General features: G+C 32.4%; 3 protein-coding genes across 3 annotated transcripts; 1 reads left to right on the top strand and 2 right to left on the bottom strand.

Moving 5' to 3' along the window:
• Positions 1–180: 180 nt before the first annotated feature.
• Positions 181–3,232, bottom strand: LOC107938514 (FT-interacting protein 3). The gene is made up of 2 exons (XM_016871693.2): positions 467–3,232; positions 181–321 (listed from the first exon to the last, which is right to left on the bottom strand). The coding sequence occupies exon 1, from the start codon at positions 2,891–2,893 to the stop codon at positions 509–511; it is 2,385 nt and encodes a 794-aa protein (XP_016727182.2). The 5' UTR covers positions 2,894–3,232; the 3' UTR covers positions 181–321; positions 467–508.
• Positions 3,233–3,486: 254 nt separating this feature from the next.
• LOC107938496 (uncharacterized) lies at positions 3,487–4,818 on the bottom strand. Its single transcript, XM_041103741.1, has one exon. It carries the CDS (start codon positions 4,816–4,818, stop codon positions 3,718–3,720), a length of 1,101 nt encoding a protein of 366 aa, XP_040959675.1. The 3' UTR covers positions 3,487–3,717.
• A 5,309-nt stretch (positions 4,819–10,127) lies between these two features.
• LOC107938531 (ras-related protein RABD1) lies at positions 10,128–13,381 on the top strand. The gene is made up of 8 exons (XM_016871714.2): positions 10,128–10,288; positions 10,374–10,446; positions 10,858–10,905; positions 11,008–11,055; positions 11,754–11,825; positions 12,433–12,588; positions 12,818–12,921; positions 13,203–13,381. The coding sequence occupies exons 1-8, from the start codon at positions 10,275–10,277 to the stop codon at positions 13,291–13,293; spliced, it is 606 nt and encodes a 201-aa protein (XP_016727203.1). The 5' UTR covers positions 10,128–10,274; the 3' UTR covers positions 13,294–13,381.
• Positions 13,382–13,386: the final 5 nt, after the last annotated feature.

The raw sequence follows: 13,386 nt of genomic DNA, 5'->3' as shown, positions 1-13,386 counted from the left end.
GGAGCCACACGGTAAGACAAATAGACTTTTGACTAGCGAAATGACTAAAACACCCAGACTTTGTTGGTCTTAATTCTTAAGCTTAAATTAAATTAAATTAAAGTCATGTCTCATTTCTCTACTACTACCTTCACGTGAAGGAGTTGTTTTGACTAAATGCGGTAGATCGGTCGTCGAATCTTCTGGAAGCTGTTTATTCTTGAGCTTTCCGATCAGTAATTTTCTTTTTCTTATGGTTTGACGTTGACTGTAACGTTTATGGTATTGCTTAGCTTTTCTCCATGGAATACCAACCACAATGCCCTGTTAGCTGGCGGTGACCTGGTCCATGTTCATCATCAAGCCAAAAACAAATGTAAACCAAGCTGGCAATGGTATATTCTAGAGAATTCACTACCAAGCCAAGAAAAGATAATCAACAGAATTTTCTTTAATTATTTATTACATAATTCCGAATCCTACTTACGTAACGTATCTTCCAGCTGCTTATAATTACTTTTAACTTATATTATAACATGCAATCTGTTTTTGTGGGCAATCTTCCGAACACGTTTTGGGGTGCGCAAGGAATGTCAATGCCGAAACTTGGAGGTCTCATCACAGACAATCCCACCATTACAAGTATGCACCTCGGAGGAACTAGTCCGCTGCAAAAAACTACGGCAGCCATCACACAAAACGCTAGAAATATAGCACTAGCTACCGGATCCTGCCAACTCCACAAAGCAGTCAACCTCTCTCCTTGAGTTGCTAAGTCCCCAACCATTACCATGACCTTTCCTGCCATGCTTCGCAATCGATCATACCTCATTCTAAGTACATCACCTTGTTTAGATGACGGGAATGTGTCGAACTCTTCGTCCCATTCCTCGGCATTCGTCGAATCGGCCAGCGACAGTTTGATATCGATGTGCGTTGGATCCCGTGGCCGCTTCCGGTATTGCCAAATCCCAATTAGAAAGCAGTAGATAAGCAACGTAGGCAGTACCAAACTTGGATAAAACACCACAATCAAATACAACACTATGACTAAAACGTTTGCTGCAGGATTGTTCCACTTCTTTATCGTATCAAACCATTTCCATGCCTCCGTGATTACATGGACTGCATCAATTAGTCTTTCTGTGTTGGCTTTGGCCTTTCGGGGACTCCACAATTGGTAACCAGCATCCAACATGCACCCGGTAACCTCTGTCCTTAACGGTGGTTTGGCACTGCTCAACCTTGAACATAGAATGCCAATGGCTTGTTGCCTTAAACTATCGAGCTGATATACCGACAATGGGTGAATGTAGTGCATTTTGGGAAATAAAGGTCGTGCATAAGCTGCTAGTAAACTTGTATAAGATGGGGATGTAAATCTCAAAGCCAACTGGATTTCTCCCATCTTTTTAACTCCACTTGGTTGAAGTGCTATGAGAGGATACGAATAGGTGTAAACCCGATTAGTCGAAAGGGTGGACAATCGGATCCTTAGCTTCCCAATACTTGGGTCTTTTGGATTTGGACCTTTCTCTCCGTTGAGGTGGCAGTTATCGAAAATTCCGATAAAAAGGACCGTATACGGATCGTAAACCTCCCAAGTGTATTGTTCATTCCATTTTGGAGAAAAGCTGTTGACTACAGTTCTTGTCCTTGCCCATTTAGGTCCATATTTGGCCACACAATAAGCATCTGTAGTTTCACGTCCATCTCTTGACTTCATTGGAACCAAAACACTGGCACCTATAATCCCCAACTCCAACACACCAATTGCTGGTGGCCACAACCCCTTAAACGTCGCTCGGTAATCACTGCTACAATCAACGGATTCATCAAACACATGATAGCCACCATCCAAAGATATTCTCATGTTAAGCTTACTAGCAAACTTTAGCTCCTCCACCACATCTCCGCCTCCCTCTACATTATACCATTTTGCACTCACAGGTTCAGGCAGCCACCTTATGTAGGCCTCAGATAGATGAACCATGCACCTTCCGAGGCTAATTTCCTCCTCATTGTTTTTATCTACCACGGTCAGGACCAAATGATCATAGAAGGGCTCTGCTGCAACAAACATCAAATCTTCGTTCCATCTAGGATTCAATGACTTGTCTGCCGAAACTCTTGTCCTCAACTTCACATTCCCAAGAGCAGCCTTGACATAAACCTCTGGAATCCGATTCTTATCTCCGGGCACCACCAAATCCTGTGCTTCAATTATATTGACTCTAAGATACCAAAGTCTAGGTGCAAGGTAGACCTTGGAACGAGTATTCGTAATGCTGTCACCACTAACAGAGGCTACATCTGAATGCCATGCATCAATGAACACTTCATCAGCTTGTGTCCCGAACCAAAGAATCAACATCAACTCACCAACTGATGAATTGGCCTCGGCCTCCAATTTATACCACTGTGGGGCGAGTGGACTATCCGGTGGAACTCGTGTTGGAATGTCAGACATGTCAATTGCAATCTTACCTATAAACTCATCGTTTACAAATTCCTTTTCTCTCACGGTGATCTCCACGGATAAGGACTGAATTCGATCTTTTGTGAAGGCAAACACTTGGTTCCATTCTGGGTTTGGTTTATTCATCTCCAAGTACTTGGTGCTCCCCTTATAGTTTCCAATCTTTATTTCAACAAACGGGTGGCAAACGCCACCGCCGACAGTGGCATTGCTGCATGCTAAATCTCTCGCTTTCACTACTCTGACAAATAAAAAATGTGTCACTTCAACTAGATCGAATGAGGATGTGAGCTTTTCCCTGCCACCGGAAACTCTCCCTCCACCTATATTCGGCTTGGTCTCCTTCAAAGAAAAGTTTTCCGGCATCCTGCAGTTATTATTATTTGGTTTAGGACTGGTCCATAAGCGTTTCGAACATGTTTGCCGAGTAAACATGCATATATATATACGGTTAGAATTTGCAGTGCTGATTAATGTTTTGAATCGTTAGTTCTATAAATTTAACAACTTCTTATAACATGAGAATTGAAAGGGAAAAAAAATCTATAATTTTGGCTTTAGCTCTGCTTTGCTTCACCGGGTAAAAAAACTTCAAATTTGGCCGATTGAAGCAAATATATCATATGATTAAAGACAACAAATAACGTAGAACAAGAGCTCATAATAACATAAAGGAAATTGATTACCTGAGAAGAATAACAAAAAGAAGCAATAGTTGAAGGAGGCAAACCACAAAATTAACCCTAGGTTTTTTATTTAACATGATGGAACATACAAATATATACCTACAGGAGTTGAATAAATTTGGAAACTTTTTTACAAAGGGAGTAAAAAATCTCTAGTTTATTTAATAATTCAGAATCCGACTTACGTAACGGAACTCCAGCTGCTTATTATTACATTACTACTTGCTGGTATTTCATATTATACCATCAAATTATAAGTTTCGAAAAGAAAACAAGGTAAATTTAAACACTATGGATGCAGACTTTTTTTTTAAAAAAAATGGCTATAAGAAACGTTACAGAAAAGGGGAATCGGATTATAGATTGCATCGAGCAAAAACCATCATATCTAAAATTAGAAAAACAAACCAAGAATTAAGAATCCTTATTGAAGCTAAACCCTTTACAATCAGATTTCTTAACCACAAAATTGATATTCATCACAACTACTCAGTTTCTTCTTTGCTTACTTTCTTGTCGTCCACGAGCATGTGTTGAAGGTTGCTCCCAGTAGTCCGAGGTGGGGTTACATTCTCAGCTAGAGATGCAGCTCAGCTCCACGAATGTCGGTGTCGAGGTTCCATCATTTTCATACATCCGAAAAGAAATTGATCCACGCACAGAGGAGGCATCGACACTTCCTTCAAGACGGCTCGGATCAGCGATAAGAGAAACCGTATCATTTTGACCATCAAGAAAACCCCTTCTCCTAGTAGCCTCCAAGTCGTGAAGATTCCCCAGGGCAAGACAATCCTTAACCGGGTAATATGCAAGTATGCAAATGCAGACCCCAGCACAACATAGTTGGACAATAAAAGCAGAGAAGGCAAGCGCTTCAAACAGAAATTCTTCTGGTTTAGATAAAACAGATAAACCAAGTAAAGCAACCCTTAATTGAAGTAAACTCAAAACCGAGAAAATTAATGTGTAAACTCTCTTCAGCAAACCCTTATTGATAACCAATTCCAAAATCTGTCTCCCAAGCCAAAACAAGTAGGCAGTCAAGATGGTCGCAAAAAGCCCTAGAAGAATAGTATTCAGTAAAGGGTAAGTGCAAAGAGCAATGTCATCAGAATTCTGCCTCACTGGAGCAGCTGATCTTGTGAAATACGACGGTAAATCTCTCCTATCCTTGTGTAACTTTGGTGCAATCAAAATTAGAATAAGTTGAAGAACAAACACAGGGAGGCAGTAGAGAATAACATAGCGTGCTGTTTTCCCATTCCATTTTCTGCTTAGAATGCCTGTGTTTATATTCTGTAATGGAGCACGAAGAAGAAAAACGAGAGTGAGGAACATGCAAGGTTCTGCAAAACCTAAACTCGACACAATGTAACATTTGCAGATGTTTTCTTGCCATTTCAAATTGAGTGCATTCAACACTCTTCCTTGCCGTCTTAGAAAATTTAACCGTATAATTTCACCAAAACCCCACCAGATGGTGAACAAAATAAACGTGATTCGGATGATCCAAGGCCCATTGAAATAACTAAGCTGAATAAATCCTTGTCTAAGAACATGTGAATGCAAGTAAAACAAGTATGCAATGCACACCAAACCAAGAAGAACCAACAGAGCAACTAGACAAATTGTCAACACACCGAATGCTTCGGCAGAATAACTCGTCTGGGGCATTACCCAAAACACAGATTCCACGCATACTCTCTGCCAGCATGGATACAAAGGATCCTCTGAATGTGTACAAGCAGCCTTCTGAGAATTATATCCACAAGCTATTACTGAATTATTACTGGACAGTGCTAAGATTAACTATGGGAGAAGATGATTAAGCTGCATTATCAAACAAACTCATGTATCTTCTTGCCCGTCTACAAGATCCATGTATGTCAAGCACCAACTGATTCAGAACTTACAAGTTTCAAATTAAGGCTGCTGTTTCAGCCAATAACTTGAAGGTTTAGCTCAAACTTAATGATTTTGTCCAAAAACCTGAGGAATAGTTATGGGAATAAATCAGAAAATAACCAAAAATATTATGAAGTCAACTATTATAACAAAAGAAGAAAGATTTCTATATAGCATGCAGAACAATATAATAAAACCCACCACCTTCAGCCCCACAAATACTTCTCCTATGAAAGAAAAAAGAAAAGGTAAAAAATGTTCCAGACATTAAATTCCACAGGAAGTTTTAATAAAATTTACAGAATTTTTGATACTAACACATCCCCTTGTTCATCTATCAATGTTGCTCCTTATACTTTGATAAAAAAAATGTTGCTCCTTATGCGATCCGCGACTTAATTTATTGTAGTAAAAAAGGATAAAATCGATTGCCTAAAACCACACTGAAAAATCTAAACAATTCACCCAGTTTTTCGATTAATTTAAGCTTAAAGAAAATTACCTGATAGCAAAGGGAAAAGCTTTTTCCTGCAATTACCATTGTAGAAATAAGCATGATTTCCTCTAACCTTTAAAGAATTAACAGAAGTTGCAAAACATATAGATTTGTTTCCTTAAATTTCCCTCTGTCATTAACTACAAATTATTCAAACAAACAAATAAAAAAACTAAAACCTCCAGCTAATCAATAATTCAAATCTAAGCATTTAGAAAATTTACGAACAAAAAGAAAACACAAATTCATCGAACTTCCTAAAATTCATAGTCATCGCCGGTGCATGCAGTACAATCATTATGCCAAAATGCTACCAAATTTCATCAAAAATATCATAAAAATCCGTTAATCTCAACAATACCAAACAAATAAAGAAAAACGCCAAAAAAAGCCCAAAAAACCCAGAAACGCATATAAGTTAGACCGCTGAAGAGCTTACAAAGAGAGGAATCTTGATCCGTCGAGGTAGGAAGACGAAACGGAGAATCAAAGAAAAGGATCAAGAAACCCTAAAAACTGGTGGCGAAAGTAGAAATGAAGATTCGGAGAGAGAAAAATGAAAGAGGGGAATGAAGAAGGAGAAATAAAGGAAGAACGTAGTTTTGGGGAATAGGTGAGTGGGACTTTGTTGGTGACAGCCTGTCTCCAGCTGTGTCGTCCAAACCTCTTGCTTCGGAGTTCCTCAATGGCTTTGGCTCATGTGTTGTTCTTCCCGTTCTTACGTGGCTTTTTGCCTTCGCGGCGTCTACGGCGATTGCGCTTTGCTTCTCTTTTTTTTTTTTAAATTTTCCCTCTCCTTTTTTTTCCTCCCACCAAAATTTTATTTAGATTTTTGTTTTTTTTTATTGGGTTAATTTATAGTTGTAGGTAATGAAATTAATTACCATTTATGGATTATATGTATATTCTTCAAAAGGAAATAAAGTTATACCTAAAAAATCATTAAATCTAATTACAATTCACTGAAAAAGCAAATTTTTGGAAAGTAAGTAAAAACTGGATTTGAAAAATCAATGATGAAAATGGAAGAAGGAAAATGAGTGTGTGGATTTGATTAATTGTGTTTAAAATTTTGGGATAAGAGGAAAACAACTCCACAAAAACAAAATTAGCGTTGGTCGGTTTGAGTTAAGTCTTTGGATAATGATTAATAAATAGATTTGATTGTTTAAGGTTTAGCTTTCAAAGTTAAAATAATAATAATGTCATTTCATTATTCAAAATAATATCAATGTCTTTAATTTTTTTATTAATTGAACAATAATATCAACAATGCCAAAACATATTTTTAAAATATTATGTGGAAAAATAGTCGAAATTCAATAAAGTGACTATTTTTTTAACAAATATTGTATAATTTAAAATTTTTAAAAATTTTGATTGAATTAATATTATAATACATTAATTTAATTATAAAAATAAAATATTTTTAATAAATTTCTAACTATGATAATATCACTCTCAACCGAGTCATCAACTCAATTAGAAAGTTACAAAAATAACCGAGTCATCAACTCAATTAGAAAGTTACAAAAATAACTTTTTATAATTAAAATAAGTAATATTATTCGGGCATATTTTACTCTTCTCACTTTAAAAAATAATAAAAATATGCATATTAATAAAAAAATTACTACTTAAATAAAACTTCATTAATATTTTTATACATTTTAATTTTATTATGACTACTTTATTATCCCATCAATTATATATATTAATAATGAATTTAATTGAGTTTGTGTCACAATTTAACTTGACACTGAGTCTATATTGATAATAACATTATGATAAATAATTTAATATTTTTTTATTTTATTAACGTACATATTTCATGTGTTATTATTAATCAGTTTCAAATCTTATGTTCCATTATTTATTGTTTATTATTTTAAAACAGACATTTGTATTCTAAATTTGTGATCTCCACACGCATACATATGAAATAAAATTTCTAGTTATTATAAAAAAATTTAAATCTTTTAATATTTTATATAATAATTTTAAGAGTAAAAATTTCACTAATTTTTTTTTAAATTACTATCCACCCTTGTAAAAAGACATCCACTACAATAAATTAACCCCTATGCATTCTATTAATAATATAGAATAAATTAAAAACAACAAGTTCAGGATAAGATTGGATTTTATATATTAGTTTAGTTAATTCACAGGGTTCCGTTAAAGAGTAATATAATTGCAATTATAAATACAATACAGTCAATATTAATATATATGAATAATTATAATTAAAGTCATTAAGTATAAAAATATAGTTGGATTAAAAATTTAGAAGAATTGTTCAGTAGGCACCGTTGTTATTTTAACCATCAAAAGGATATGAGTTTGAGTATACTTAAATACATATTTTCTATCTATTTACGGGTGGAAAGGGTTATGGGTAGAAGTAAGCATAGGTGGATCTATAAAAAATTCTAGGAGGGGTGAAATTGAATTATAAAATTTTCAAAGGCTAAAATAAAATTTATCATATATTAATATATGATTTTATCATTTTTAAAAAGGATTAAACAATTTTTTTCATTAATAAGAGCTAAAATGAAATTTTATTATATATAAATTTATAATTTAATGATTTATAATGAGAAAAAATTACAATTGTCCATTTTTAGGGAAGGTTTGTATTAAAAAAAAGAATAATTTCGAATAAATTTGCATATAATAAGATTTTAGTTTAAGATAAATGATTATTTATTTATGTTAAATTATAAAGTAAAAATTTAAAAATTAAATATATTTTAAGTAAAGTTTTTAGAACAAGAAATGGTGATCAAACTAGTCGGACTATTGATCTGTATGATTCAATTGAATGATCATTAAAAACATAAAAATAAAATTCTACCAATTCGAATCAATTTGTGCTTAAATGTTTTTTTTAGAATCTTGTTGATCTCGTGAACCATGGAAGTTGTACTTGTACTCTTAACATATTTCAATAAATTGTTAATTTTAATCACAAACTAGTATGATTCTCGCATTTCTCGTTGGGTTTATTATTTGTTTGTGTCAAAATTTAGAATATAAATTTGAAGGTTGAAATATATTTTAATCCTACTTTTATTTTCAAAAATTTAAACTATTTACTTTTTGGATTTAAAAATTTAAATCCAATTGTTATCACAACTAAAATTAATCTATTAAATTTATTGGTGCAAGTTTTGAAATTTAGAAAAAAAACATCTAGTAGACATGTAACCGTAAAAATAACATTGAAAATATTTACATAAATTATAAAAAAAATTCATTTAAACTCGTTAAGATGAAATATTTCTTTTTTGTTGGAAATGGTGTTCTTACAAGAATTGGTATCAACATTTTGATTGAAATAGTTAACAATATATTAGGCTAACTAATGACATTGTAAAAGAACAATGATATAATCCTCCAACTTTTATTTTCAAGAATTTAATCTCTCAATTTTATAGATTTAAAAATTCACTTTCAAATTATATATAACAACGTAATATTTTAATTAAAAAACTAATGATATTAACTATTTGAGTTAATTCATAAAATTATAAGAGTATACAAACTAAATTATTTTAGAAATTAAAGTGTAAATATTAAATTAGTATATTAAAAATTAAAAATTAATATTTTCTATAAAATGAAAAAAAAAAGAGCTGATGGGTGTGTGCCACGTGTTTTAGGGAAAAAGTTCCATTGGACGTTCCTTTAGTATATCGGTATAGAATTGACAAACAAAGAAATGTATACTATAAAAGGAAAGAACCTTCTTCCATGACACATGTCCTGGCCTTTTCTTTTTTTTTTTTTTTACATCATGGTTATTTTTCAATCTTTTTATTTTTAGATTACATAAAAATAGTCAAAATTCAATTTCAATTCTTATATGTATTTAAATTTAAGATTTAAATTTTATATTTTAATTTTTAATATAATTTGATACTTCAATATTTATAATATAATTAATTAGTTTAAATATTTCGTTTTAATTAAAATTTTAACATAAAATTTAAGATGGTCGACATCGTTATTTTATTTTTGTTAAATTCAAGTCTATTATAATGTCTTTTTTATCATATGATTATTAAGTGAGTAATATTTAAAAAATTTTAGAACATAACAAATTTAATAAAATAATTTTAACAGTGTTAACAATTCCACTTGAATTTTTAAATTTTAAAAATAAATAAACTAAATTTTAAAAATAAAAATATTAAGACTAAATTCTAAATATACATAAAATATAAGAGATATATTTTTACTATTTAATTTTAAAAAAATCAATCCAACAGTTGAAAACCATGTTAATATCTATTATATTACGGTTTATTTTGAGTGATTTTATTAAACATTTAGATATCTCGAATTCTTATTACAGATTCAGAATGAAAAGAATACAAATTTACAAAATAATGCAAATCAATTTTCCTAAAAAAATGAAAATGAAAGAAAATAAAACATTTTGGTCCACACGTTAAGGTTACTTCCATCATTATACTGATTAATTCAGAATGTGATAGTTTTAAATAAATATTAATTTAGTTAAATTAAAAAAAATAAATTACAATAAATATTAGAAAAATGTAAATGGGAGAGTAGTAACCATTAGCCAAGAGGCCCAAAGAAACTTCTATTTCTGCTGAGACATAAAAACGTAGAACTTTTTGTTTTTCCTGTTTTCTGCCAAACACAAACAGGACATTTCGTCTCTAACTTTTTTATTTTCCTCTTTTTCGATCCAATTATGAGCACCGAATAGTGAGTCCCCACCTTCTTCTCCATTTATCAGCAATTATTATATTTCTTCTTATATTTCTTCTCACATTTCTTTGATCGTTTGTAGCGATTATCTGTTCAAGCTTTTGCTAATCGGCGATTCCTCCGTCGGGAAATCCTGTTTGCTCCTCAGATTCGCTGTAAATTTTTAAGTTTTGTGTTACATTTGTTTATTAAATGTTCTTTTTCCATTTAAATGTTGAAATGGAGACAAAATTATGATAATGTTTGGAGATGATAAATAATGAATGAAGCTATTAGAACTTTAAGCTAAGAGAGGATGGCGATGGATAAGAATGATTAGAGTTCGTGTAACTAAATGTTTTTATATCTTTGTTACCGTAGCCAATCTCAAATCTATTGAGATTAAGGTTTGTTGGTTGATTCGGTTTAATTGTGTTGTTTATTGATTTGGCATTTGCCTTTATATATATATAGAGAGAGAGAGAGAGAGTAAATTAAGAAGAATGTTTAATTAGCTTGATCTCAAGGTTAATCTTAGAGTAATTAGGATTGAGAATTTCTAGTGTTTTTTACTTTGATTTTTCCAGGATGATTCTTACCTGGATAGCTACATCAGTACGATCGGTGTTGATTTCGTGAGTTTCTTTCTCTCTTTCGAACATATTTTTTATATAATGGAAGTTGTTTCCATGTACTAAAAATGTGAAAACAAAAATTATTTAATTGTTCATATCTAGAAAATCAGAACTGTGGAGCTGGATGGCAAGACAATCAAACTGCAAATTGTAAGTATAATGCGAATTTTCTCAGAGAGTAATTTTCTAGTTAATTTACAATGCATTCGCGATAGTTTCCTTCTTCTGAAGTTAACTTCTGCTCAAATATTGTTCGAATGTCGTTAGGTCACAAACCTCTCTTCCTTTGAAAAAAAAAAAAGGAAATAAAGTTCATAACTTTTTAGACTTCATAATTTCATATATATTTCAGGCAAGTCGTGTACAAATCACATGATTCTTGAATCAAATGGTTGTTTTGGTAGAAAATACGCTACAATATATAATTTTTTTGCTTTGAATTATACCATATCTTATTATCTTCTAGCTTTGTGGCTATTGTCTATTAATGGTTCTTTCTTTACTTTATAGATGGGTTTGTAATGATTGAGAAAAGGGAATCCTTTTTATCAGTTTACTAGGGAGCTATAGCTTGCATAGCTAAAATAGCTTCAGTTTTGATGCACCACAAAAGGAGTGTTTATTTGTGCAATGATCGAGGAGTTGTCTGCAATGGCCAATAGGATGATGTTTGTTGGAAAAATTTATTTTTGTAAAGCAATCTGTTCTTTTCTGACACTTGGTCATAGCTGTATATTGTTGGGAAAAATTAGCGACAAAGAGCCATGCATCTGCTTCTCTGAAGTTTTTCCCGTCTTTTTCAGTTGGCACTCAATCAACATGCGTTTTATTCTTGTTTCTTTGTTCAGTGGGATACTGCTGGACAGGAGCGTTTTCGGACTATTACAAGCAGTTATTACCGAGGAGCTCATGGAATAATAGTAAGAAATTGAATCCCGTTCATCTGAGAATCGTGAAATATTATACCAACTAGACCTGAGGTTGGATTGGGAGTCTGTTTCAAACAAAGTTGTTCATCAAATTATTTGTTAATTGATTTCCTTTGTCTTTCTTGCAAATGTAAAACATGCAACCAATATTCTGATGTTTCCAAACTACCTAATTCTCGAGTAATTGAAAGAGAAGGGGGCCTGCCTTACTGACCATACATATTGATACTACTGACTTTCTAAATGTTGTTTTGAATGTTTTAATCTGGAACTTGTATTTTTTAGTCTCTAATTGTGTTTCATTTATGTTTTGGAATGCATGAGGTATCATAATTATTTTGACATTCTTGCTGCTTCCAAAATCACACTCCTTTTTAGTTAGCTAGCTGACAATTAAGTCCAGATTCTGCCTCAGGATTTGTTAACACGACTTCTCTTAAAATTTTCTGTCGCCATATTTTAATTAACATTTTCAGATCTTATGGTTTCTTCATAGCATGTAGAAGAGCAAAGATATAAGATGATATGGTTATGATATTATTACTTACAGTTTTTCATTCTTCCTTTTCATCCTTTTTGTCTATTGGGATTTCAACAGATTGTCTACGATGTTACTGAGATGGAGAGCTTCAACAGTGTCAAGCAGTGGTTGAATGAGATTGACAGATATGCTAATGATAGTGTATGCAAACTTTTGGTTGGGAACAAATGTGATTTAGTCGAAAACAAGGTTGTTGACACGCAAAGAGCTAAGGTGTGTTTTATCATTTGATTCTAATGCTTGAACTATTATAATCAGTTAATTGTCTTATTCACTTGGAGGGTTCCACAAAGGTTTTAGGCTCTCTTTGAGATTCCAATGGAATTTTTGGTTTTCTTTTAAAATTGGGTGAACTAATGGAATCTGCAACAGATGATGACATAACTTACTACAAGCATCATAATTTGATTAATTTGCTATCATGTTCTTCAATGAACCGCAGGCGTTTGCTGATGAACTTGGGATTCCCTTCCTGGAGACAAGTGCTAAAGATGCAATCAATGTGGAGCAGGCTTTCTTAACCATGGCTGGAGCAATCAAGAAAAAGTAAAATGAATTCTTCTCTTTCATACATTTTATTTTTTTCAAATGCTATATGATCTATTTAACTATTTGGTCATGATTGATTATTAGTAAGATATTGCTATCATCACCTACTAATAGGTTCTCAATCCACTTCAGGACATTTAATATTGCTTTCGATGCATCATTCTGTCACATTGCTTTCTTAATCTGGACTCTAGTCTAGATCATCAGAAAACTGTTTATCTCCAAACTGCCTTTATTCTGAAGGTTCCCTATTTGATATTATATCAAAATCTATGCAGAATGGGTAACCAGCCAACTGCTAACAAGGTTGCCGGAAGTGTTCAAATTAAGGGAAAGCCTATTGAGCAGAAGGGCAATTGCTGTGGTTAGTCACATGTTATGGTTAAACTCTGTTTTAGACGGTAAACATGTTGCAAATCTTTCAAAAACTAAAATGCACTTATTCATGTTTGTCCTATTATT

This window comes from Gossypium hirsutum, chromosome A03, assembly GCF_007990345.1.
Source record: "Gossypium hirsutum isolate 1008001.06 chromosome A03, Gossypium_hirsutum_v2.1, whole genome shotgun sequence".
Classification (NCBI taxonomy): Eukaryota; Viridiplantae; Streptophyta; class Magnoliopsida; order Malvales; family Malvaceae; genus Gossypium; species Gossypium hirsutum.
Note: the sequence above shows the minus strand (reverse complement) of the source record. Positions and strands in the feature narration are given on the sequence as shown.